The following is a 25,351-nucleotide window of genomic DNA, read 5'->3' on the forward strand; positions in this document are numbered from 1 at the left end:
CAGCCGCAGCCCCTGCCGGAGTCGGCTCTGCGCAAGCCCACCGTGCTGCTGGCCATCATCGCCCGCAACGCGGCCAGTGCGCTGCCGCACTTCCTCGGCTGCGTGGAGAGGCTGCGCTACCCCAAGAGCAGGATCGCGCTCTGGTAAGGAGCCGGGGCCGCGCGGTGCTGCGGCGATGGGGATGGAGCGAAGCCGGGCAACGCGCTGGCTGAGCGCCGCTCCGGTGCCGCAGAACGCGGTGAGGAGGAGCGGGTCGGGCGCTGTGCCTCCCGGCTGCTCGCTGCGGGTGGGCGCCGAGAAGGGGCACTGATATGGGCTGTCCGCTGGGGGATGCCTGCCCGCGTGGATCTGGGAGCGCGGGTGTGCGGCGGGCGGAGGGTCGGAGCCGATGGGGGCTGCCTCTGTCTGCGGAGGGGAAAAAAAAATCTCTTATCTAGATGTCAGTGGTGAGAGCGACGGGACCTGCCTTAAATACGCGTTGGTACGCGTGGGAAAGGAGATGTAAGGCCTGACCCGCAGCTTGCTGAGCCCCCGCTCCTGGTTGCTGAAAGTATCCCGGTGTGTGGGATATGTATATACCCGCAGCCCCCAGCCACGGTTGTGGGTGCAGTGGGTGTGTGCCGTGCCTTCCAGTGTGTAGGAGTTCTGCTGTTCTGGATCGCATCCCGTGAGATAGGCTCTCAGAAAGAGCAAGGAGGTGCTGGCACAGGCTGCCCAAGGAGCTGGTGGAGTCACCGTGCCTGTTCAAGAACCGTGGAGACATGGCACTGAGGGACCTGGTGGGGTGGGCTGGGGTTGGCCTTGGGGGTCTTAGAGGTCTTCTCCAACCGTAACGATTCTGTGTGAGTAGATGCCATCAGGCCTCTGCACACCTGTGTTGGAGCAAGGTGTGCTCGCTCAGTGTTTGTGGGATGCAACAGGAGCTGTAGGTGTGGACCTGTTGGTCAGAGCAGAGCTTGGCATGCTTCTTGCTGTAAAAGTGCAGAATAAAGGTTTGTTTTTGGTTTCTTCAAAGTCCTGCAGAGCACTGGTTGCCTCTACGACTTTTTTTTTAATGTATTTCTTGCATTATGCTTAATTGGCTTATTGTCTCTCCAGTGTAAAAGTGTTTGTGAGGATTGTTGATGAGATTATGACCCAAGATAACTTAAAAATGTGCCAAAGTTTCCATAACAAGTGGGGTGGTACTCTTAAGAGGACTGTGTGCAGACACAAGGCATGGATAGCCTGGAAAAACTTGTGCTGAAAATGGCAAGCTTTTCAAAACAAGAATGCCTAAATGTCACGGCAGTTGAAAAGGCACTGCAGCCCTGGGAGCTGCTCCAGAGAAGCAGCACCTGCAGAGGTGGCAGTTCCTCAGTGGGTTTGGGGACACTGGGACGTGAAGAGCTCCCTGAGAGGAGACCCACTGAGAAGAAATGATAAATGGAATATAACATAGGTTGGAAAAGACCTCTGTGATCACGAGCCTCCGTAGCTGAGCGAGTGCTTTCCGTGGCTGAATTCCAGGATGTCCCATGTCCCTGTGCTGTGCCTTTGGGCTCAGTGGCAGCGGAGTGGTGGCTGTCGCATTCCTTTGCTGCCACTCGTCTTGTACTTAAAAGCTTCTTGAGTAAGTCAGCATTCAGAAGTACCCAAATGTAGATCTTCAGAATGCAAATTACAAACACGTATCGTCTCTTTAACTTCCATATGGGCTCTGTATTGCTTGAGGGCTTAAATTCAGCAGTGGATTCCTCAGATTTCTGGGGTGGAAGTTTTGAGTGACAGCAAAGATGGGTCAGAAGATGAGGAATGAGTTTGAAGCAGACATGGAATTTTCTGTGTCAGTACGTGCCAGTCCTCCTTAGTCTGGTCCCTAACAATCTGTACCCCAGGCAGCCTTGTACTCCGTTCTTCCCCTTGGTCCTAATGCTGATTTGTGGTGGTGGTGAGCAGCCTGGGAAGGACTTGCTGGCTGCATACGCCCTAATGAATTGAGCAGGCTGCTTGGTTGGAGGCCAGCTGGCATGCTGCAACCCGGGTCCTTGCAGTTAAACGCTTCCTTCCTTCCCCCTCCAGGAATTGGGAGGCCTGTTGGGAATGGACCCTTGCCTGCAATAACCCTGGCCACTTTGGGGGCTGTTTTTCTTGTTCTGAACAAGTGTAGAGATGGGTTTATTTCTTTGAAAGAAATCCATTCAATTACAGGCTGTGGATGCTCCATCCCTGGAGGTGTTCAAGACCAGGTTGGATAGGGCTCTGGACAACCTGGGCTAGTACCAGATCTGGAGGTTGGTGGTCCTGCTTGTGACAGGGGGTTGGAACTTGACAATCCTTGGGGTCCCTTCCAGCCCAAGCCATTCTATGATAGATAAGGACCATCTTGGCTGGAGTGAGCAGAGTAAACGTTTATGTATTCAGCAGTTATTGCTCTGGCTTACACTTCCCTTATGCTCAGATGAGGTGTCGGTGCAGCAGGGAAAGCTGCCTGTAATTTCACCTTTAAGTGCCTGTTAGCGAGGGGCTGTTTGCTGTCTCATCTTTTAGCACCCCGGGGATTAAGTACCTGTGTAAATGAGTTGGCACTGATCAGCGGGAATTGGGTTACTGTTGAAAGCCTGAGCCCGTCCTGCAGGATGGAGTGTCCTTGTGCTTCAGAAATGGTAATGTGAGCTGGGGGGTGGGGGTGGAAGGTTGGGTGTTGGGTCACTGGGGATGCTGTAATGCTGCTCCAGGGAGAGAGTGGCTTGGACTCCAAAGAGCGAGTGTAGCCAAAATTAGAAGCTGATGAGATCAGTGTAATAATGATAACTTTCATAATTACGCATCATTAGTCTACAGCTAGCTCATGATACCATATCTAAGTGTCTTCTTATTCTGCAGCAGTTTACTTTTAAATGTGAGAAATTCCATATGAGAAGACTCGCTGGTAAGATGCGGAGGCCACTGGAAACCTTGGTGGGTGTTAGGTCTCCCTGGGAAGCATCGGCTTTCAGGTTTGCTTCTGTTGGTGCGACAAGGTCACATCTACCTTCGCAGCCAGCATCACTTGGTTGGGAGTGCTGAGGCTGCCGGCTCTCATCACAGACTTACGTGGAGTGGGATGGGACCTGCGCAGCCTTGGAGCTGTGAGTCCAGTGACTAACGTGTTGTGCAACATCCTGTGCTAATCTGACCTCCAGAGGCCTTGCACTGAAGTAACAACATCAGGAGAAAGTCTAGGGGTGAAATATTTTACTTCCTAGCTGGGAAAACTGGGAAGAAAGGCTGGGTAACCTACACGAGAGTTTTGACTTGTTTAGGACCAGAGACAGTATTCCTAATTGACATTTCTTGATTCTTCTTCCTTACTGAGGCCATTTTTACACTTCGGTGCTGTAAATATGTGTAAGAAATGGAAAATTGTGGAAGGCTGAATGATGATCCCATCCCAATATCCACAGTAACTTTGTCCTTTGGGTCTGCCTCGCTCATCCAGGCCTTGGCAAACTTAGGGAATGACATCATGAAATCCTCCAGCAGAAACATTTGATGGGAAGCCGAAATTACGGCTGTGCCTAACTGAGGTCTGCACAGCAAGGCTTAAACTGCTCTGCTGCAGCTGAACTCCTCACAGCACTGCAGAGCAATGGTAAAGTTTAAGCATCGGCTGCGAGATGGCAAACATTTGCTGGGTAGCAGCAGTTTCTCTTTTTCTCTTTGCCTGCTGTGCTCTTAAATTGCCAGATCTGATGCCTCTTTTGTTGTGTTGGAGAGCATCATGCCTCATGTCTTATATTAGGGTTCACTAGACAAGAGTGTGAATATTGGGGTTGCTTGGGGAGTGATCATACTGTGAAAATACGTAAGCACTCTCTGGAACTAGTTAATGTTATATGTTGCGGGGCGTGTTTTAAATTGTTTTGTGTAATTCTGTGTGTTTCATATCTTTCAAAATGGAACCATTTATTTGGACTGCTGCCATCTGAGATGGCTGTACCCTGTTGTCCATTTGTCTCCTTCTTAGGAAATGGCCTGCTAGGTGCCTTGTGATGCTGCTTTTTTATGTAGAGAGGAGATTACAGTATGATACTCTGCTGTTACAAAGAAACAACGTGGGAGAGAGGGTGTTGTCAAATGTTATTTCTTCCTAAAAGCTTTGGGATGCTTTCAGACGTCAAGGAGAACTAATTTTCAGGATTGATTTGATATTTATTAAGTACAAAGTAGGGGTGAGAAGACCTCAAAGAATCCTCTAGTCTGTTCCTGCCCAGGATCCCAGGGGACAGAGGGAGCAAATTATGGGGCACAGTATCCTGCCTGGCTGGCTGCAGCGTGCACACTGAGCTGTGGGTTGAAGGGCATTCCTCATCTTTTACATAAAGCACTGCAACACCTGCAGCTGTTTATCTGAGTCCTCTGAGACTGAAAGTCTTCATGTTCGGGGTCAGGATGCTGTAAAAATAGAGCAGAGGTACACATGGTGTGCAGAACATGGGGAGCTGCCCATTGCTGGCAGTGCTGTGGGGCATCCCAAGAGGGATGTGTGAGCTGTGGGGTGGGGACAGGGCTGTGATGAGCACAGGGGGCTGCTTGCGTTGGCACCTGGAATGTCCTTCCTTGGGGTGACAGCTCAGGCTTTGTGTTATTCCAACCTATCGGAGTGCATTTAATTTCCTTTATTTTAATGAAGCATAGCTTAGGCTGATGACGTTTTTAGCTTCATCTTCAAAGGTGGATTAGAGCTAATGGGGCCCACATGCATCAAGATTTCAGGCTAGAGGAAGAAATAATAACAGACATAAACAAATGGCTTAACGTTGTATCGGAGACTGAGTAAGGAGGACTTGAGCTGTGCTGGTGCAGTTCCTTTGAGAGGGGTGAGCATTTATTTGAGACGAACAAAAAGCTGGGAAATAAGCCCTTGTTCAGGAGTGATGTTCCGTTGTTTACGTAGTTAACATATCTTCCCCACTTATTAACATGTAACGGGGAAAACAGGACAAAAAATCAGAATGTTATTTGGGGCATTTAGCATGTTTTGCCAAAGCCACATTCTTTTCCATGGTCTTTTCAAATACTGGCACTGCTGAAGGTGTCAGCTTCGGTGTTACCCCTCTTGTCCCTGTGTTGTGACACGTGGAAACGAACGGGTTGCTCACTGTGAACTCTTGTTGCCTGTATGTGCTGGTAGGAATAGCACATCTCTTCCTAAGCAAAAGCAGATCCTGATCTTGGCCAAAAAATGCATTAAACTTGAAACCGTCCCACCTGCTCCCTAGGGCTTAGGTAGGGGAGCCCAAATGCTGCAGCTGGGCTCACATAAGCTCTTTCACATCAGTGTTGAAAGGCTTCGGCTCCAGCAGGGATTGGTTTTTCTCTGAGGCGGAAAAATAAGATTTTCATTTATGCATATTTTCAGCCAGGCTGCAGGCTTCCCCCTTCGTTTGGAAAGGACTGCTTGCTTGTTTTTTCCTCTTTGATCCCACAGCAGGGCAAGGCAACGCATGGCTCTTCTCTGGTCTGACTTTTGCCCACTGGCAGCTGAGGTGGTGTGAGCTGTGGGTGTGTGGGAGCTGACAGCAGGTGGCTGTCTGCTGGTGGCATAGCAGAACCTCAGTGTGGCTGCTTGCTCAGCAGCTGTTCCCAAATGAGATAACAGCACCGTGCCTCTGGGAGCAGCCCAGGAATTTAAAGCTGCAGCTTGTGTTATTTCCTCAGTGTTTTCAGGCATTTGTGTCCTTAGAAGGTACTTAAGAAAACTGGAGGAGAAAAGGCTGTTTTCCAGCGCTCGTGCTTTGATCTGCTAATTATGACGTGGAAGTTGAATGTGTAACTCTGCCAAATGCAAATGCTGATTTTTTTTTTTTAATTATTATTTTTATTTATTTATTTATTTATTTGCTTGTTCGTTGATTCAAAGCCATGTATTATACCCCAGGAGACTTCAACCAAACAAATCAGAGCTCCCACAGTCTGACCGATGGCCAGAAGGAGCCTCATGGCAGGGCCCTGGGACAACATCAGCTTGGGTTTTGGAGAAAGGAGCAGTGAGAAGTCCTTTGTTCCTCTCATTGCATTGAGAGTCACAGAGGAACGTGAAATGCAAAGTTCTGCTGATGTTACTGATGCAGCAGCAGAGCTCTTCTCCCTCCCTTAATTATCAGCACTTACGGAGGGATGCTGGGATGTTATGCCACTTCTGCATCAAAAATAAACGAATGCATCCAGTTGAGATTAAAAACTCTTTGGAGAGGAGCCACTGTATTATTTTAACTGTTTGGTGCAGAGCTGAGGAGCACAGGTGCGGGTTGCTGACCTCAGCTGCACTGACTCTGGCTGTAGCTGTGAGCTGTTTCCCTGATGAGCGCTGGAGTGTGGTCCTTGGCTGCCTCCTCCCACTGCCTGCCAGCAGGGAAGTGACTTTTGGGGGGAGATCCGTCTCCCAGCTGCAGTGCTGTGCGGGAAGACGAATAAACGCTGCAGCAGAAACAGCCCCTGGAGGGGCACGCTCAGGGCTTGGGCTGGTGTGGTGAGCTAGCAGTGTCCCAGGAGCCTGGTGTGAGATCCCAGGGCCCCAAGGTTTTGCTGTACGTACCCTACGTGGGAGATTCGGCACTGAGATGTGTATTAATGCTATGAATTCCCCTTGAGGATTAGTGCAGAATGTGCGTTTGCTCTCAAAAATGCTTCTTAAATGATTAGTTCTGTTCCCGTAGCCTGACACTGTAATGTGCAAAGACAATGACACAAATGCTGTGAAAGGAAGCGAAAGGCACAGCAGTTCTGTGCACAGGTCAGTGCACTCAAATAGCTGGTGCCCCAGAGCCCCTCTGTGCTGGGGGATGGAGGGCCAGGGTGGGAATGGCACTGCTGGGGCCAAGGCTTGTGTTGTCTTCCCAGACACAAACAGAAGCCTTGCTGGGTCTCATTTCTACATGCTGGGAGGTTAGAAGGAGTTCTGGCGTCTATAAGGAAGAATGAAATACAGGCCTTCTGTTCCTAATTCTTGTCTAGAGTTGGCTGGAAAGGTGGCCTGAAAGGCTGTGGTGGTTCCATTGTAGTTCAACTGCAGCGATCGGAAGGGGTTGGAGTTGAGACCCCATTTAGCACTTGGGAGGGAAAGGCCCAAGAAGTCACAGCTGTAGGTGATGAGAGGCCCTTGGTGATAGCAGCAGTGTGTTTGGTGTTAAAGTGGTATTGGCTCACTGGGTATAGCTGGGAAGGTCAGGTTGGGGAGGAGGTAGGTGCCATTTGGGGTTGATGCCTTTTGTTCTATCTCATGTTAGAGTTCGGTCTCTTGTACAAGTAGGATTCGGAGTAGCTCTGAGAATTAGGTTTATGATGGAAGAATGGAGAGTTTTAAGGTTGTAGCAAGCCTTATTGAATTTGGGTTTGGAAAGGAGTGTGTGGTCAGCAGGAGCACAATCCTTGTATTCTCCGTTCTGGTACAGTTTATCCATTACTTCTAGTAATGGCTAGGGGATGTGAAAGTTCTGGCACTCAAGTCTCTGCTGGATTCTGCTGCTTCTCCAGAGTTAAGAGGTTTCTTGCATGGGTGGGTGGATGTGCGTTCTGCTTGGGCATAAACGAGGGACCTCTTTACCATGGCTGGAGGTTAGCCTTCAGGTTTTGAAATCAATCTTAGTGACTGTCAAGTAAATCTCATGGCCCAAAGCAGTTTCTGGATGCAGTGTGTTCCAGATGATACATGGCTTCTTCAGTAGGAGGCTGCTGTTTAGTTGTCATAGATGACTGGCTTCAGGATTCTGGAGGAGCCTCCTCAGGTTCTTCTAAATAGGTTACTGGAGAGTAATAACTGCTTTTGGGTCTTCTGCCTCTTCAAATATTTTTTTCCTTCAGCACTTGCTGATGGAGCCATTGGTTACGCTTATTTTTCAAAACAATCTGAAATGAGTGCTGTGTATGTGACTGGAATATGAAAATGTCACTGCTTTCAAATATTTTCTCTTAATTTATTATGAGTGCAAATCAGGATTTAAGTATAAATTACCATTTTAAGCCACAGAGTGGGCTCGTGTTACACATTTAATGACTCCTAGCATACGCGCTCTTTTCTTTCCCTCCCCCCATCCTTATTTCTCACACAAACAAGTCAGTTGTTGCTTCCACAAAGTCTTGTCAATGAGTTGTTATTTCAGACTGGTGAGCTCATAGCTGTCTGCTGGCAGAACTCTGCTCTGACTTCTTCCCACAAACTAAGGCTGCTGCCAGGATTTTTTGCCTCATACCTGAGCCTTGAAGGAAGCTCTCAGAGAGTGAGCATCAGACTGCTATCAGAGGGGTTCCAGTACGAGCATCACAACCTGTCTTTTTGGACCAGCCTATCTTCATATGCAATCATAAAATTGGTAAAGTTGGAAAAGATCTTTAGATCACCAAGCCCACTGACCACATCCTTCAGTGCTTCATCTCCATGGCTCAGGAGCACCTCCGGGGATGGTGACCCCACCGCCTCCTGGGCAGCCCGTTCCAATGTATTGCCACTTGTTCAGAGAAGAAATTTCCCCAATATCCTGTGTATGTGGGTACAGGTGTACCACAGAGGAGGCTTGCTGGGGGAGAATGTAGTTCAAGTCTCTCTCAATTACTTTTTCCTTCTCCAGCAGAGTGGGAACTCAAAGGGAAAAGGAGTTTGGTGTTGCAGCTGAACTCCTGCCTGACTGCCCAGCTCCTGGTGCTGCTGCAGGGTGCGTGGCCAAGCTGCTTACTGTGCTTATGGGGCAGCCTGCTGATAAAGAAAAACATCTGCTCATGACAGCTTTTAGGCACGTAGCTGTGAGACCGCAGCGTGTAGACCCAAACTGCAGCTTTTTCTGCTCTGGGAGACGTATTTCTTCCAGATCTACTGAACCAAGAAAGATTTATTTCCTCTAGGTCTCCTGAACTGACAGCACAGATGGAGCTACAGAGCACTGCGAGCTCTGGCATGGAAGTTAGGAACGCATTTGGGAGAAACCGAATAGGGAGCCAAAACACTGAGATTTCAGCTTGTTAGATCTTATATCAGGTTACATGGTCTGAATAAGTCAGTGGAATGCTTTAGCACAAATGTTCCTGGTGCAACGGTCTGCGAGGTCTCTGCTCTCTGCCTTGGGTAACAACTGGAGCCTGAGAAACGAGGGCTGCAACTGAGAAGATCCTCAGCAAGCGTGACAGCTCACCCTGTTATCTGCTCTTTGGTCCTGCCAGGCAGCGGCTGAGCGAGGAGCTGGCAGATGTTTAGGAGAGACCAGAACGATGTTTCCTCTGAGACAGACTTTGTTGCTCAGTTTTTCCATGAAGAAAATCAGCGATTGGTTCTGTATCACCGATTTCAGAAATCCCCCTGGTGGCCACTTGCTTGTACGACCCATCACAACCGGCGTGCAGAGGATATGGCACATCGCATCGTGTGGGTTTCAAATGCAGCTTTTGGTGGCTTACGTGAAAGGCATCAGCTAAAGATCCTAAGCCATTTTCAGATGAAAGTCAGGAGGGGAAAAAAGAAAAACAACCAAACATAAAACTGTCTTGAGTGGCAATGCTGAAATAGTGACAGTGAGTGATTTTTTGCCCATGGCATATCGTAGGTTAAATATCTACTGGATACCCTGGAGCCATCCTCCCACCCAGGTGGAAGGATGCTGCTGGATGAGCATCGTGCCACGAGCAAGGGCTTTGGGGCCAGCACGTGTCCCTGTTGGAACTGCTGGGTCCTGGGGGTGTGTGGGGGAGTCTCACGCTGACAGCATGAAGCTTTGGCTCAGCCGTGTCTTTGCAGTTTGTTCACAGGCAACGACTGTGGTAGTGCTGTGAGTCTGTCCCCCTGGAGGTGGCACAGATGGAAACCATGCTCTGCAAAATAAATGTGTGCACTATGGAACTTCCAGTTGTCCAGTAAACTTAATCTCGGCAATCTCTCGCTTGCTACTAAGTGCTCATTTCCTTTATTTACATCTCTGTGATGAAGGAAAAGTTATTCTCAAACTGCTTCTGTGGTCAGGATTAAGGATTAATGAATTTAGAGAAATGAGGCATGCGTGCTTTTCTCCATGTGCATTTACCATGTTTGCTTGGCTCTCCATGAAGTTCCCTGGAAGCATGCAGGGGACAGACCCACAGTGAGAGTGGTGGAGCTCCATGTAGTGTCGTGGCACTGAGGGGCACGGTGGTGATGGGTTGATGGTTGGACTAGGTGACCTTAGTGGTCTTTTCCAGCCTTAATGTTTCTGTGGTAGTGATCCCACGGTTTGTTTAAATGCCACTTAACAATCCCATTTCCTCAGCTGGCAATGAGAAAGGCACAGCTTTTTTTGGCATTACTCTGCATCCCTTTTAATGTGCAAGATTAGGGAAATACTGAGAACTTGGTTTGTGTCTTTCTCCATTTTTTATTAAGCCAGCCATCAGTGTACCACTGTTTTTCCATCAGTTTGAGAGCAGTCATTCTTTCCCCAGATAAAATATGTTCTGACTCAGAAACCCATCGCATGGTATGTGTGTTTGCAAAGCAGTAGCCACATGTCATGCATGTGTGCCTGGGCCTCCTTCAGAGGGGAGGCCCCATGGATTCCTGCACGTGTGAGCAAAATAAGAGCTGACAAATGAAAGAGATCCTGAGCTCAGAAGTTTTAGCTGCCCCAGAGTACTTGGAATTTTAAAGTGCTTTGCTTACACATAGCTGTTATGTGATGAAGTTGTTGGTTTTATTGCACTAATTCAGAGGAGCTGCTCTTAGATTTCATCCACTTGTTTCTTAAATGTGTGCAGGTATGTCTGATCCTGGAGATGTGTTTTTTTTCTGAAGTACAAGTGCTTCACTGCTTTGAAAAGTAGACCCAGAACTGCAGCTCTTTTCTTTGATGAAGGCACCTGAGCAGAAAGGGAGGCTTTGCCTTTGAGCTTTTGAGAGCTTCCCGAAAGCCACATGGAAGAAAAAGTTGCTCTAGAGATTGCCATGGCTGCAGATCTACCAAAGTGTGACAAATACTCTGTGAACGTGTTAAGTAAACAGCCCTGCAGCAGCAGAACGTTTGTAGTTTATTTCGGCGTATATCCCGGAAGGGAGGGTAGGCATGGTTTATCGTTCCCAGCCTGATACCCACTCCTCTTCTGTGACCTGTGAAAATCCATTAATCTCTTTGCTTTTGTTTCCCTCTCTGCAAAACAGAGCGATAGAGCTGCTGAGTGCAGTGCACAGAGGCCTTTGCTGTGGTTTTTGGGGCCTCCGTGATGCTGGGTTTCCTGGTGCACCACCAGGATGGGGACACCCAGCCATCTCAGTGCGGAAGCTCTAAAATCTGTCTCCCAGAGAAATTTGAACTGATAGGTTGACTACTTCATGCTTAGGTAGGTAGGTTGGTTGGCTTGTTTCCGTATTCAAAGCCTCTCAGTATAGGAGGTATCACCTTCCCAGCTGTTTCTTCATCTGAAATTGGCAGATGATGTTACAGGTGGCAACCAGCAAAACTATTTCACATGCCAAGGCTGAATATTTTTTTTCCAGCTTGGCTGTAGTAGTTGTTTTTTGAATTTCTTCCTTAATTACATATACAAGGTTGTTAGCCATTTGCCAGCAAATATGACATAATCCATTTATTTTGAAGCCCTGCACTGTTCCATGCAGTTCAGAGCAGCTCAGTTTCCCAGTGTAACTGGCTACTTAAGAAAGTAAGTTAGGCCAGAATTACCAAATTTCAGGTTCCATGCTGGCTTCAGCAAACTGTCAGCCCAAAATAACTTAGTCATGACTGCAAGCTTAATGTTGATGAGACCAAAAGTTGGCAAAGCCTGTGCCAAGTGAGAAGGTGATAAAACCCACCGTGCTTTTGTTTGCTCAGAGTCTGCAGTCTGCATGTCACCAGGTGCTGCGTATGGTCAACATTATCTTGTACGTTCACAGGGAGAGATGGTGCTTTGACTCTGCCTGTCTGTGGTGTTATAGGAACAAAGTGCCCTGGCTGACTGACTGTAGGAGCTCTGCATGGCTGGGTGGTGGTGGCGACCAGGTTGTGAACAGGAAGGTCTGCTCTCCGTACAAGAGATGAGCACAGAGGGAAAATCAGATCCTGAGCATCAGACGTAGCTGAACAGGGCAGTGAAGACGTGGCAGAGGTCTGAGCCCTCTGGAACCAGTGGAGTGCCTGGAAGCAGGGACTGGATAAAGCCCCTGCAGCAGAGAGGAAAGCTGTGCAGCCATTCTCTGTCTTACCATGTGGAGACGGAACCAATGAGTTGGAGCTGTGTTGGATGTTTGATTTATTTTTAGTTTCCTTGCAGTACCTTTACTGTATGCTCCTTTGCAACGTACCACAGACTGCAGAGGCAGCACACGTGCCTTACTGTGAAGGCAGATTGCCCTGGCCTGCACCCCTCAGCTGCTCTCATTTCCTCTCCATCTGGCAGGCAGCTGCCCAGGAGCAGCGTGTGCTCCATGGCCATCCTCTAAGCTGTGCTTTCAGCCTCCTCCAGCAGCAGAGCTGATGCAGGCACCTTGGATACCTTTGGAAGAAGCAGCTGAGAAATTGGTTTCTGACTTTATTTCTCTGCACTGAATCTGGGGTTTTGTATTCTCCGCACTTGCCTTGTTTGCCTGTAGGCAGCCAGCAGGAAAGTGTTTACCATGTGCCCATGCCAGCATTAATCTGGGTGCCTGGCACTAAGAATAGGCTTGTGGTGGTGTGGTGTCAGAAGTTAGGAGTTTCTAGAGGCACAGATTGCTGTTGCTGCCTGCTTAGGTTGTACCGGGGATTGTATTACAGAGATGCAGATGTGGGCAGCGGGTCTGATGGGTGTATTGAGATTGGCACTTCCAGGGTAAGCAAAAGGGAAATGGTGTTCTGTGGGCTGAACGCAAACCCAACACACTTTTCCTGTGAGAACGTGGGCCCCTGCATAGCAAACCTGGACCTACACTAGATGTGCTTTTCTTGTGACTTACCTTTCACAAACACATAGGAAATAATTTCCAGGTGTCTACTGATCACAGTATGAAAACTGCTGCTCTACAGCCATTCTGAGGTTGAGTTCCTTTGAAAACATCCTGCTGACTTTGGCTGTTCCTGTTTTTTAAGTCTAATACCTGGTAAAATGCACTCACCCGATCTGCCCGATCTGCTCTGAGCATCAGGGAAGGTTTTCCCTTCCTGCCTGGGCTTAAGTTTGTCTTTTTATTTTGTATTATCCACTCCTAGTGGGAGCATCGCAGATTGCTGGAGTGGAAAGAAATCCATGTGCATAAGCAATGGGAGAAAACTGATCTTAATGTAAGTGCTGGGAATGCTTGTACAAGGCAAGCTCTATGTTGAGATCCAAACCTTTAAACTTGGCAGTTGGTGTGAGCCATATGGCAGAGGGAGAGGGAGCAAGGTTGCTCTCACTTTGCAGGGCAGGCTGTGCCACCCATGGGGCACACGTGTCATGGCTTTGTCCAGCTCTGCACAGCTGTTGCTTGCAGAAACCCTCCCAGGAGTTGAGACAGGTTGCAGGGCAGCTTTTCCATTCAGCTGTGCAGGTTTAGTACACAGCGCCACGACTGCTATCCAAAAGTCTAAAGAGGTGGTATTTTGCAGGCTGCTGCACAGCAAGTGTATACTTAAAGTCCTCCAGACTTGCTGAACTGGAAGGTGTCTCAGCATTTGTGCTACCTTTCCCAGAAAGGAAGCTTTCCTGTAGAGATTTCTTTGTCATGTCTCTCTGCACCTGAGTATGTAGGCAAGCAACAACTTGTTGGAGGTGAACTCTGTGCAGTTTTCCCACTAACAGTGCTACTCAGCCTGCAGCAAATTTTCTGGGTCCGCTGGAGAGGCAGGGTCTGGCTGGTGCTCCAGCTGCTGAGCTGGCTTCACATGCTGTGCTGGGGAGGCAGTTGGTGTTGCCTTATCTCCATTGGGATTTTGTTGAAAGACCAATAGGTGCTCAGCTGCAGAGCAGGCTTGGTTTGTTGAAACCAGGCTAGAAGATGACCGGATGGCAAGGGACAGTGCATCACTCCAGGAGCATCAGGTACTGTCATCATCACATTTGCCTGATGGCTCTTCCCTTTATTCTTGCTGGGATGTGCTTCTTGCCCTGCAACTGACTGCGTGGTAGGAAGCCTGCAGGGTGCTGAGAGTGCTAAGGGTGCACTGTGCAGCTCCAGCTCCCCTTTGCCTCCAGCAGCTGGGTTGCATTGTGCTTGTATCTGTGCTTTCAACAGGAGAAAGTCTGAGTTGAAAATGAAAGCAGGCCTAAGACGTTCTGATGTGTAGAAGTGACTTACTTTCATTACTTGTGCTCTGCACTGGGAGGAAAGTTGTACAACTTTGGGGAAAAAAAAAAAAAAAGAGAAATGTAAACTATGGAATGACTTCCTTGAGGTGGCAGAAGGCCAGTGAGCTGTGAGCTGAAGCTCACTGAAGGTGAAAGAAATTTCCTGTGCGTTTCAGCAGTGCTTGCATTACATGTACATAGAGGTTAGAGGTTCCACTGAGTCTCCCACTGCTGAAAAATATGAAATGCCATTGATTGCTCAACTACGAGCATCTCTCACCCTTCTAAACATTTTTCTCTCTCTTTCTAGAGGTAAAATCTTTCAGAATAGTTATGTTTCCATTGCTGCTTTGCTTGTAGGAAAAGCCAGTTATAGAACTGTAGAATCATTAAGGTTGGACAAGACCTCTCAGATCAAATCCAACCCCTGCCCACCCCACCACGCCAACTGTCCGTGTCCCTCAGTGCCACATCTCTGCGGTTCCTGAACAGCTCCAGGGACAGTGACCCCATCACCTCCCTGTGCAGCCCATTCCAATGCCTCACTGCTTCTTCTGGAAAGAAATTTTTCCTGATATCCAACCTGAACTTTCGCCAGCTCAACTTGATGCCATCACCTCTCATCCTGTTGCTGTTACCCAGGAGCAGAGGCCGACCCCACCTCGCCACAGCCTCCTTTCAGGCAGTTGCAAAGCAGTGAAATCTCCCCTGAGCTCCTCTTCTCCACGGTGCCTCATCACATTCCCTCAGCTGCTCCCCATCACGTTGTGCTCCAGACCCCACACAGCTCCGTGCCCTTCTCTGGACATGATCCAGGGCCTCAGTGTCTTTCGTGCAGTGAGGGGCCCAGATGTGAACACAGCACTGATGTACAGCCCCACCAGAGCTGAGACATGGGGATGATTGCTCCCTGCTCCCGTTAGCCTTTTCTTAAGTTTATCTCATGGTTCCTATGTGCCTTTTCTTAAGATCTCTTAACCAAACTAAATTTTAAATTTGAGTTTCATCTTGGAGAACACTCTAACTACGCTTACATCCTTTTGTGATCTTGTTCTGGTTTGAGACGCAAATCGCTGCGCTCCTATTTACGGTGGCCTAAAAAAATTGGCTGAAAACCTTTGAGAACAAAGTCTCTAGTGCTGCATTTGGGCAAAGTTTTCACATGAAGGGATCAGTCATTATGTCCCATAACATCCTGCCATTTCCAGTTCACGGAGCAGATTCTCGGCTGGTGAAGACTGAATTTGCCTCTGCTCCAGGATTAGCTTTGTGCATTTCTTACTGCTGCTCTAATTCCTCCTAATTAGAAGCCTGAAATAGAATATTCAGTTTGTTTCCTGTTTTCTTACGTTGTTCAGTGTGGGCCAACAAGAACAAATAACTCAAAAGAGTTTTTTATTTGCAGCTACAAAAAGTAAAGCACTGGATGGGCTGACTTGGGTCTGCCTGTCCCTCCTGCTCCAGGCATCAGGGGTCCCTGAGCTGAGGCTTTGTGCTGAGGTCAAGGCAGCCTGCAGGAGGCTGGCAAAGAGGTGGAGAGCTTACTATGTGTCCCTATTTTGGGGACCTTTGGTAACGTGCTATGGGCCTGTACTCAATGTGCTCATTGAAAAATCACTGGAACCATGCAGCTTTAGATCCTGGCTTTCAAAATCTGTCAGATTTTTGTTACCAGTACCAAGAATATTTCTAAACATCAGCATTCCTTCCCAGTGGTTTGCGCACTATAATTAACTTTGAACTGCATTAGCTGGTGTTTCAATTAGTATGGGTAGGAACAAGCTACCCCTTCAGAAATTGGGGTACTGTTGCAACTAATTCCTTGTTTGAGCCCTCCCATAGGCCAGCCACAGCCCTGATCCTATGCTTAGGAAACTCCCTGGGCTTTCTTTATGGAAGTTGTTCCCTTCAAGCCAAGTCTGCTTGGGAATACTTGTGAGGCCAGGTGTGGTGTGTTGTTGTATGTTTGAAGGCTCTGTCTGCACTGGGACGATGATGGAAAGAACTCGAGCAAGACAAAGAGGGGCCTTGGGATGGAAGGGGCCAGAGCCTGCTTCGCACTGGAGTGAGAATTTCCCTACTACAGAAGCTGGGGAGGTGTGGAATTTTGGCTGTGTGGTGAAGCTATGAGCTGCCTCGCTCCGATGGCTTTACTGGGCAGATGTTGATTCCTCTGTTGTGTCTTCTGGAGACTTCTGTGTTTGTGCCTGCTGGGCACGGCCCTGTGCTAATAGCAGCAGCTTGATGGCTTGATGCATTGCTGCTGCATCCTCCAGCCATCATTAGTGTGCTGGGAAGCTGTGTTTCTGAGGTCAGTCTCCAGGAACTTCATCTCTTCTTTCTGCATATACTGGAGTGTCCCCCCTCCCCGGTGTTGCATTACTCTGGGTTGGAAGCCAGGAACGTCTGGGAGATTTCTTGGTTAGCGCACAAAGAGAAACCCTGCTGTGTTTTTATGTGTACATTTATATACATCTGTGAGTCATTCCCTTACTTAGGTTTGGAAGGTTGCTGGATGTTGTTAAATTGCTGCTGCTGCCAGCAAAATCTGCTATCCATGAGTGGCTGAAGGGCAAGGGGAATGAGAGGAGACATTTGTTGCATTCCTGTACTGTGAGGTCCTTCTCTTGTACAGTTGCCCAGGCCGGGAGCCATGCTGCTCCTGTGCCTCCACGCTGCTGCTGGGGCTCCCACCACTCCTGCAGGGAGCTGGCAGCCCAGGGACCCAGCTAATGTGGGAAAAACCACCAGACCTGCTAACAAATCAACAGCAACAAAATCCCACCCCGAAAAACAAGATACTCCCAAAAGCCCGTCCTGAATTAAGGAAAAAACCCCGGGATATATGGTGGGTTGCTGCAAAGCCAAAAAGGTCTGACTCAGTTCGACTCCTAGCAGTGTGATTAAATACTTAAACAGTTCTCTGAATGTGAGCCTGAACGCTGGGACCTTACTGATGAGGTGTTGCGAGTGTAATTGTGCAGAGTACACGGTGGCAAGAAGAGTTGACATCTGTTCAACGTCTGAGCTGCACTGTGTGAGCTGGCTTGGTGGGTCTGACCGTATATTGCTGCCTGATCCCACAGATACCTGTGGGACTGGAGGTGTCCTTCACAGGCCAGTGGCTGCAGGGCACAGCTGATGGTCCAGAGTGCAGAAATGAAGTCTGCAAGGCAGTGGAGCATTTCTCTGCCATGTAGGATCCGTGTCTTTTCTTCCCATCTCTCTCAGCTGCACTGTTCCCTGTGCAGGGTAATTCATCTCTGGCTCACAGTGGAAATTGCCAGTTAGTTGGTTTTGGTGTTTTGGAATTGGTTCTCTAAGTCTGGCAGTGTTCAAACAAAAAGGCAGGGAGAGATGACTCTCCCTGTTACTTTATTTACTGCTTGTTTTGGGAAATCCAAGTTCAAGTTTGTATTTGACTCACATTAGGGCTCTGCTGCAGATCTTATTTTGTCAGTTATTTTTGACAGGGCTGAACTCGTGGCCAGAATAAGCACAGCCACCAGTCAGTGGGCTGCTGGGCACTGGGGGCTGTGTGCTCAGCCTGCCCTGAGCTGCAGGGTTGGCCAGGGGCAGTGGTAGGCTCTGCCACCAGATCCTAACAACTGAAGGGGACCGAAGTCTTACAAAGTCTCTTGCTGTCTTCCTTAGCTATGCATTCTTTAGCTGAGCTTAGGGTGTTAAATTTGTGTATAGTGCTCTGGTTGGAAGAGTGTAGCAGGTTGTTAGCAATGTGTTGGGCTGGGCGTAGTGACATGTTCATCTCGTGCTCTGGGGTTTGAATTCCTAGTTATTTCCCCGTGGTGTCAGGGACAGAAGCTGTCAGGAACACAGAGAGCCCAGCTTCGAGAGCAGATGGTCCTCTCAAAAGGATAGGTTCTGAGCCCAGCTGGAGGGTTTGGGCACCTCTGCTAGCACAGCTGATGGAACACAGTATGCACAAGGCGTGCAGTGGTCTGCACATAACGGGGGGGACCTCTGCTGCCATTTGCTTTGCTGCGTAACTTCTCTGTGAGTGCTTTATGGCTGTTCTCTCCTTTGGAAGATGGCCAACGCTCGATTTTTGTTTCTATTCCAGCTGTTAAGAGGGATCTAACAGGCTTTCCGTTGGCTTTGGGCTGTTCTCTGGCTGAGTCCCTGGGGTAGAGGGCACGTGGCCAACTACAGCAACAGACGTCCTCTTTGCTGTATGTCATTCTCATTGCATCCCTGACTGTCAGCATCCTGACCACTGTCACCCATCTTGCTTCCCACCCAGGTGCCTCAGGTTGGCTCCCACTGGAGCAGATGGCTTGGCACCAGCTGCATTCAGCAGCCCAGGTCATTCTGCTGTATTACAGTATACTGCAGTGGGGGAAGAACCCCCACACCCTCACATCTTGCAGCGCTCAGAACGTGGCCAAGAAGGAAAAGGATCCCTCTTACAGCTCTGGCATTTGCAGCCCAGCAGCTCTGCGCTCTGCAGACCTCGATCATGAAGTATTTGCTGCTGTTTGCTAATGGAGACGGTTGGAAACGTTAAATTCAGTAGGAAGATTAGTGCAGGTCTATGGCCTTGGGGTTTCCCACAAGTGGTGCTGCAGTGTGAGCTGGACTGCTGAGCAGCCAGAGGCACACAGCACTGGGGTTTGTCCTGTAGTACTTTTCCTACAGCAATGATGAAGGGTAAAAAATGGCAATAATTAAACCTCCTCTAACCTAGTGCCTGAGGTATAAATAACCTGTAAATAGCTGGGGAGGGCAGGCTGGGCTGTGAAGAAATGAAAAAGAGGATTTTTTTTTTTCTTCTTTCTTTTGGGGATGAAAAGAGGAGAGCCATCAGAGCCCACATTAACTGCCTTTTGCAAACACGGAGTGTGGAGATGTCAGGTTAAAAATACAAGTGCTCCATGAAATGCGGTTTGCCTTGTGCTGCTGCTCACGTGTTACTTAATTAAAGCAGTGGGAGCTCAATATTTTGCTTAATTTTCCACTATTCACGGTGCTTGAATTTTTTGGGAGGGGGTTACTTTGCTCAGTGTGGACAATGAGGACTTGTGTCTGTGCTAAGAGTGCTGCTAAAGGCCAGAGTAAATACTGGAGTGGTTGTAGTCGTGCCCACGTAACCCCCTATGTGAACGTTCTCACTCAAACTTTTTTTTTAATTTCACTTCTATTTATTGGAAATGGATTTAGGTCTGAGTGAAAAAAGCTGCCATGTAACTGGGCGTTCATCTGGAGGTCTGTTCTACTTTTATTACCCTTTTCTTGTTCTGCAGAGCAAGAGATGGATTTTTTTCTTGCATTCCACCAGTCTTTCCTGGTTAAGTCACACAGGCTTTAGGTTGTAAAGTCGGCAGGAGACGGGTCCAAATATCAAACAGTGCAGCCAGCAGGAGCCGGAGGTGCTCGTCCCTCTGTGCCCAGCACCAGTGGGGCTGCACATCGAGTGCCGGATTCAGTTGTGGGCCCCTCACTGCAAGAAAGACATTGAGGCTGGAGCGTGTCCAGAGAAAGGCACGGAGCTGTGAGAGGTCTGGAGCACACGTCTGAATATTAGGAAAAGTTTCTTCTCCGAAAGAGCAGTGAGGCACTGGCACAGGCTGCCAGGGAGGTGGTGGGGTCACCATCCCTGAGGTGTTGGAGAGCCATGGTGATGTGGGCAGTGGCATGGTGGGATGGGCTGGAGTTGGACTTGGTGATCATAGATGTCTTTTCCAACCTTAATGTTGCTATGATTTTGCGTGTTGTAGTGCAAAAGTCATCGATGTATCCTATACCTCTTTAGAGAAATTCAGTTTTTAAATCTACAACAGCTAATAGTTGCAGGCAGATATGTTGGCCTTGAATTTAGTTGTGTGCAAGAAATCTCTTGAAATTCTTCATGGAAGAACCCCTTTGCAATGATGCAGGCTGGGGGGAGCAAGGTCTTGGCTGAAGAGACTTTGGGGTCTGTGAGCTATGTTGGTAGCAAAGGCCAGCTGCAGCCTGGGCATGCTGAGCAGAAACTCAACCAGGAGGTTGGGGAAAGGTTTCTTCTTTTGCTAGGCAGTTGTTAGGCCACGTCTGCAATCCCACGTCTGGCTTTTAGCCCACTTTGACACAAGGAAGATGTGACCGAGTCACGGCAGACAGCCATGAGGATGGTGAGGATTGTCTCAACCTTTCCTGACTATCTTCACCCACTGAAAGGAAAGCCAGTTTTCCAGAACTGGGGATGTGTGCAAAGTGGACAACAAGCCATTGGTAGTGGTGGTTGCTGCAGCAGAGATGGCTTAGCATCTTCCAAATGGATTCAGAACATTCAGGGTCCAATGGGTCTGTCCATCCAGTAAGAGCACTGAAGCCTTAACAGTAATGTCCAGCCACTTCAGGTCCTGTGGATCATGTGTTACACCAGCAGTGGTTATAGCAGAATATCCTGTTGAGCCTCTTATGTCTTGAGAAGCTGTTGTTGCCAATGGGAAGTTGGGAAGTTCTGCTCATATTTTTATTTGCCTGTTTTCTTTGTAATCATTTAAAATAATAATTTAAAAAAAGTATTTGCCTGTGTTTTTTCCATCCAGTGATGTTGCAAGCACTGTAGTTGCTATTTCTTCTGGGGAAGTAAGTGGGCTGCAATGGTACAGGTATTCCAATAGCAGTGCTAATTTCTCTTGATGTGAAATGTGAATTGTCTCAAAACTAATAGTGATAATTGTTGTACTGTTGGTTTCTTTGTATGTGAGTTTTTTGTTTGTTTTTTTTAGGCTTAAAGTTGGAAAAAACAGTGATTTGCCAAACTACTAGTCATAGGGCATGTTTCATCCAGGGCGTGACAAATTGACAAGTTGTGTTGCCTTTGAGCACTTTGGGCTCAGAAATGCTGCTGGGTGGATAGTCCTGGAGGCAGCAGTCCTTTGTTTGTGCCAGAGCTTTGGCTCACTGATGTCTTCCAAAGGCTCTACTGGGCTGTGAATTTACCTTCCACATAACACCACTGTTACAGCCTGGGCAGTAAAATGGCATTTTCCTTTCAGCAGTGTCCTTGTGGACAGATGGAGAGATGCCTCCAGGTTCCCATTCCCATGCCCGACTTCTGGCCGGAGGCTGTCAGCTCTTAGAATCATGGAAGGTTGGAAAAGACCTCTAAGATCATCTAGTCCAACTGTCTGCCTGCCACCAATATTGCCCACTGACCATGTCCATAAGTACCACGTCTACACATTTCTTGTATACTTCCAGGGATGGTCTTGTGGACTTGTTGGGAGAGCCTGCTCAGTGGGACCAGCTTAGCCATGGCAAAGAGCATGGTGTAAGCTGGGCTCCAACCTTCTTCAGGATGGCCCGTTGTCTCTGCTGGGTTTGCGTGACGCCTGATAGTGGCGTGGTCCTGCTGTGTGGCAGGAGCCCCTTGCTGTGGCTTCAGGGATGGCCACGAACAAAAAGCCATTTTCACAAAAAGCCATTTTCACGGTTCTCTGTGGTATCTGAGGAATGTTGGAGCTGTTGCTCAGTGCCTGCGCAGCTGGAGCGTAGGAGGGAAGTGGAACAAGACCAATGAAATGCGCATGGTTGAGGGAGGTCTGAGCGAGTCTGCTGAAATGGGGTTTGGGTGGGTGACCTGAAAAGTGTTTGCAATTCACAGAGCAGCCTGATTTAATCTGTTTTGCTCAGCAGCAAGCAGCAGTTTTTGTCTTGCTCAACATCCATGCCATGTAGGTTTGCTGCGGGGTCTGATGAGGAGCTTGGTCAAAAGCAATCCCAACATCATGGCTGATACCAACGCTGCTCTACTACACAGAGCAAGAGCAGATGTTAAGAGCAGGAAACTAACATCCATTTGCTTGCTGCTTTCCTTATTTTTTGTTTTAATAAACAGGAATTGGCGTTCAACAAATAGGCTTCCTGTCCCTGAGTGATTGTGTTCTTCTGATGATTCTTTTTGTTAAATTTAACCCTGTGTTTGTACTCCCGAAGGAATAGGAAGGGAATGCCAGTTTTCAACGGAGCTTCCAGAGCTGTGGTGGTGCAGGATGTGTCCTTCTGTGGGGCAGTGCTTTGCCTTCTGGCCAGGAGCAGTGAGCAGCCCTTCAGCTTAAGGGAATGTGCTGTGGGATCAATCACAGCTCTGTGAGCAGCTGGACTGAGGTCTCACTCCCAGGGCTCTGTGCTGGAGAGAAGCAGCTGGGAAGAGCATCAGCTTGGTCACGTGCAACCCAAAGGCTGTCACAAGGCTCTGAGCATACAAGTTGGAGGAGACCTTTAAAGGGCATCTAGTCCAACTCCCCTGCACTGAACAGGGGTGCCCACAGCTTAGTCAGATTGCCTGTAAAAAAAAAAAATAGTTCTGTCTAGAGCAACTCATGTACCAGCTAGGATATGCGAAGGAACTGGAGCCCAACCTTCATGGCACCATCCTGGGCCAAACAGGCAGACACTGCTCCTGGTGCCTAAATCTTGTATGAACCAGGCTTCGTGCTCTTATTTTCCAGGGTGGCCACTGACCACAACGTTGATAACACCACTGCAATCCTTAGGGAGTGGCTGAAGAACGTGCAGAACCTCTACCATGACGTGGAGTGGAGGCCAATGGAAGACCCACAGTGAGTGCTGCAGCAGGGGAAGCATAGCCTGCGTTCCCTAGGTGCTTTCCTGCTCTCCAACCAGGAGATGCATTCAGTCAACATGCATGTGGTTTTTCTTTGTGGGGTCTGCCCCATTGGGACTGTTTTGGTAGAGCACGTGAGATTGTCCTTCTTTATGTGCGAGAGAATATAGAAATCACAGCATCTTCCCATTGCTTCCACCAAAGCTCTGTCCCTGCTGTCAGCTACTCAGCAAGTTCTGAGCCAGAGAACGGCATCACCTTGCACAGGGACGTGTCCCACAATTTCCTTCAATCCCTGTTACGAAGGTTTTTGCTTTTGGACCTGATGCTCTGGGCCTGATGGGATCCTTCTGTTGTGCTTGTGGCTCCTTCGTTGTTAGGAAGTGCTGTGTGCTCTACATGTGCCAGCATGAAATTTGGAGCCATTTTCCCTCAGAAGCACTCTTCCACTCTTTTTTCCTCTCACAAATTGCCCGAGGCGACTCTGATGCTGTTTTCTTTGCAAAGAATGCAAGATGTCTGTGCTTTTTTGACTGCTTTCTTTGCTAGGTCTTACCCAGAAGAAATGGGACCGAAGCATTGGCCGAGTTCCCGTTTCACACACGTGATGAAGCTGAGGCAGGCTGCCCTGCGTGCTGCGCGGGAGAAGTGGTCAGACTATGTTCTGGTAAGGAAAACCTTGCATTTCTCTCTGTCCTCAGCCTAAAGCCATTCAGGCCATCCCTCTGGGCTGAGGGAGCAGAGGAGCAGAGCAGCTGTGCAGAGATGGGTGTCGGTGGTGGTGGTGGTCTTGAAGGCTCTGAACGAGGTGAAGGTGTGGGGCCTGTTTAAGAACTCTTCCTGCTCCTCTTCACAGAGTGTTCTGCCCTGAATTTTCAGCATTGTTGGCTCCCCATGCCCTGTGCTGGAGTAATTCTTTGCAGTCAGAGAGACAGCTCCGTGTCCTTCCCCATCTCCTGTCTCTGTCACAGGGGCAGCCACCCCTGGGCTTCCCTACAGCAGTCGTGTCCTGCAGTGTCAGACCCACCAGCTCAGTGCTTTTTGCCAGTAGCTCACACTTCTGGTTGCCATGTTCCTTGGCAAGCATCAGAGGAAGCATACGGTCTCATCTAATAACAAACTTATTTTCCTCTTCCTTCTCTAGTTTCTCGATACGGATAATTTGCTGACCAACCCAGAAACTCTGAACCTGCTGATAGCAGAAAACAAGACCTTGGTGGCACCGATGCTGGAGTCTCGCTTTCTGTATTCCAACTTCTGGTGTGGCATCACCCCCCAGGCAGGTGGCTGGGTGAATGGGGCATGGTGACTGCAAGCTGGGGCTTTCCTCACTTGAAAACACCACGTCTGAAGGGAGCTGTGCTGGATCTGAGGGATGCTGTTCCTATGCAGAAGTCTGGGGAAGCCGTACAAGTCCACTAGCTACATTTAAAAAAAATGTATATACCAACATACAGTCACACTAGTGTTGAATTGAGGTAGTTCCACGTGTTTGCATAACAGCCTTAAAACTGACAGTAGCTTATTTTGGATTAGCTGTTCTGTGTACTGACACTGCTCCAGGAGGAATCTGCTTTTCTTTCTACAGCTCCCCATTGCATGCAAGTTATTTTTCTCATGTGTGAGCAAGATTTATGCAGTAGGGTCACAGAGGAATCTCTGTGTGTGTGTGCTCAGGTGTATGTGTAAAAGACAGAAGTGCTAAGGCCAGAAATTAGAGTTTGGTGTTACCTTCTCATATACAACAGGAAGAATAGGATTTTAGTGTGAGAATCATTAATGCAGAGGGGCAAATCTGTTGCCACAGTCTGGGCAATCTCTACCCCATCTGTAAACTCAGTTCTCTGGAGGTGGGTTGGATATTAGGAAAAGTTTCTTCTCAGGAAAAGTGGTTGGCCGTTGGCACAGACTGCCCAAGGAATGATGGGGTCACCATCCGTGGGGGTATTCCAGAGCTGTGGAGATGCCACAGATGTCTGTTTGATAGCAGAGGTAGTAGTGAGGACTGACATAAGAGAATGGCAAACATGAGTGATACCTCCCCACAATGTTTTTCCATCTTCTAAAAATCACAGCTTGAGCTATTTGGGTATAAAAACAGCAGGAAAGGATCCTAAACTTCCCAAATTCTTGGGAGTTTCATGTAGAGATAAGATGTTTGTGAGGGGTGCTAGTTATTCCATGGGTTTTTTGGTGTTGTTTTACATTGGAAATAGTAACTTCATGGTGAAGGCATTTTCCTGTAGGTTTTTAAGGTTTACTGCTGACACAGCCAGGTTTTCCACTGATGTAAATCAGCATTTCTTCACTGACTGAAGTGGATCGCTGCCTGTGTGCACCAGCCCTGGCCCTGGGAGTCCCTCTCCAGTAGGAAGTTTCCACTGACACCAGCATTAGCTGCAAAAGGAAGAAGGAGAAAAAACCCAGCAGCAAATGCACCTTCCAGAATGTGGGGAGGAAGAAGCTGCTCTTGGACCTGCTGCTGCTGCATGTGGCTGCGCTCGCAGTCTTCATGCTGCTCTCAGCCTTTCTCTCCCTGGGGATGATGATGAGGGCTAAGCTCAG

The 25,351-nt window shown here is 48.5% G+C and overlaps 1 protein-coding gene across 1 annotated transcript in view; it reads left to right on the forward strand.

Annotated features, from left to right (window-relative positions):
* The first annotated feature begins 6 nt into the window (after positions 1–6).
* Positions 7–25,351, forward strand: part of COLGALT2 (collagen beta(1-O)galactosyltransferase 2) — a 32,796-nt gene continuing 7,451 nt past the window's right edge. Inside the window, exons 1-4 of the mRNA XM_010715838.2 lie at positions 7–143; positions 22,671–22,781; positions 23,336–23,453; positions 23,931–24,065. Coding sequence (XP_010714140.1) covers positions 22,768–22,781; positions 23,336–23,453; positions 23,931–24,065 — 267 coding nt within the window. The 5' untranslated portion in view covers positions 7–143; positions 22,671–22,767. The remainder of the gene's footprint in view (positions 144–22,670; positions 22,782–23,335; positions 23,454–23,930; positions 24,066–25,351) is intronic.

The sequence above is a fragment of the Meleagris gallopavo genome, chromosome 10, assembly GCF_000146605.3.
Source record: "Meleagris gallopavo isolate NT-WF06-2002-E0010 breed Aviagen turkey brand Nicholas breeding stock chromosome 10, Turkey_5.1, whole genome shotgun sequence".
NCBI classification, from domain to species: domain Eukaryota; kingdom Metazoa; phylum Chordata; class Aves; order Galliformes; family Phasianidae; genus Meleagris; species Meleagris gallopavo.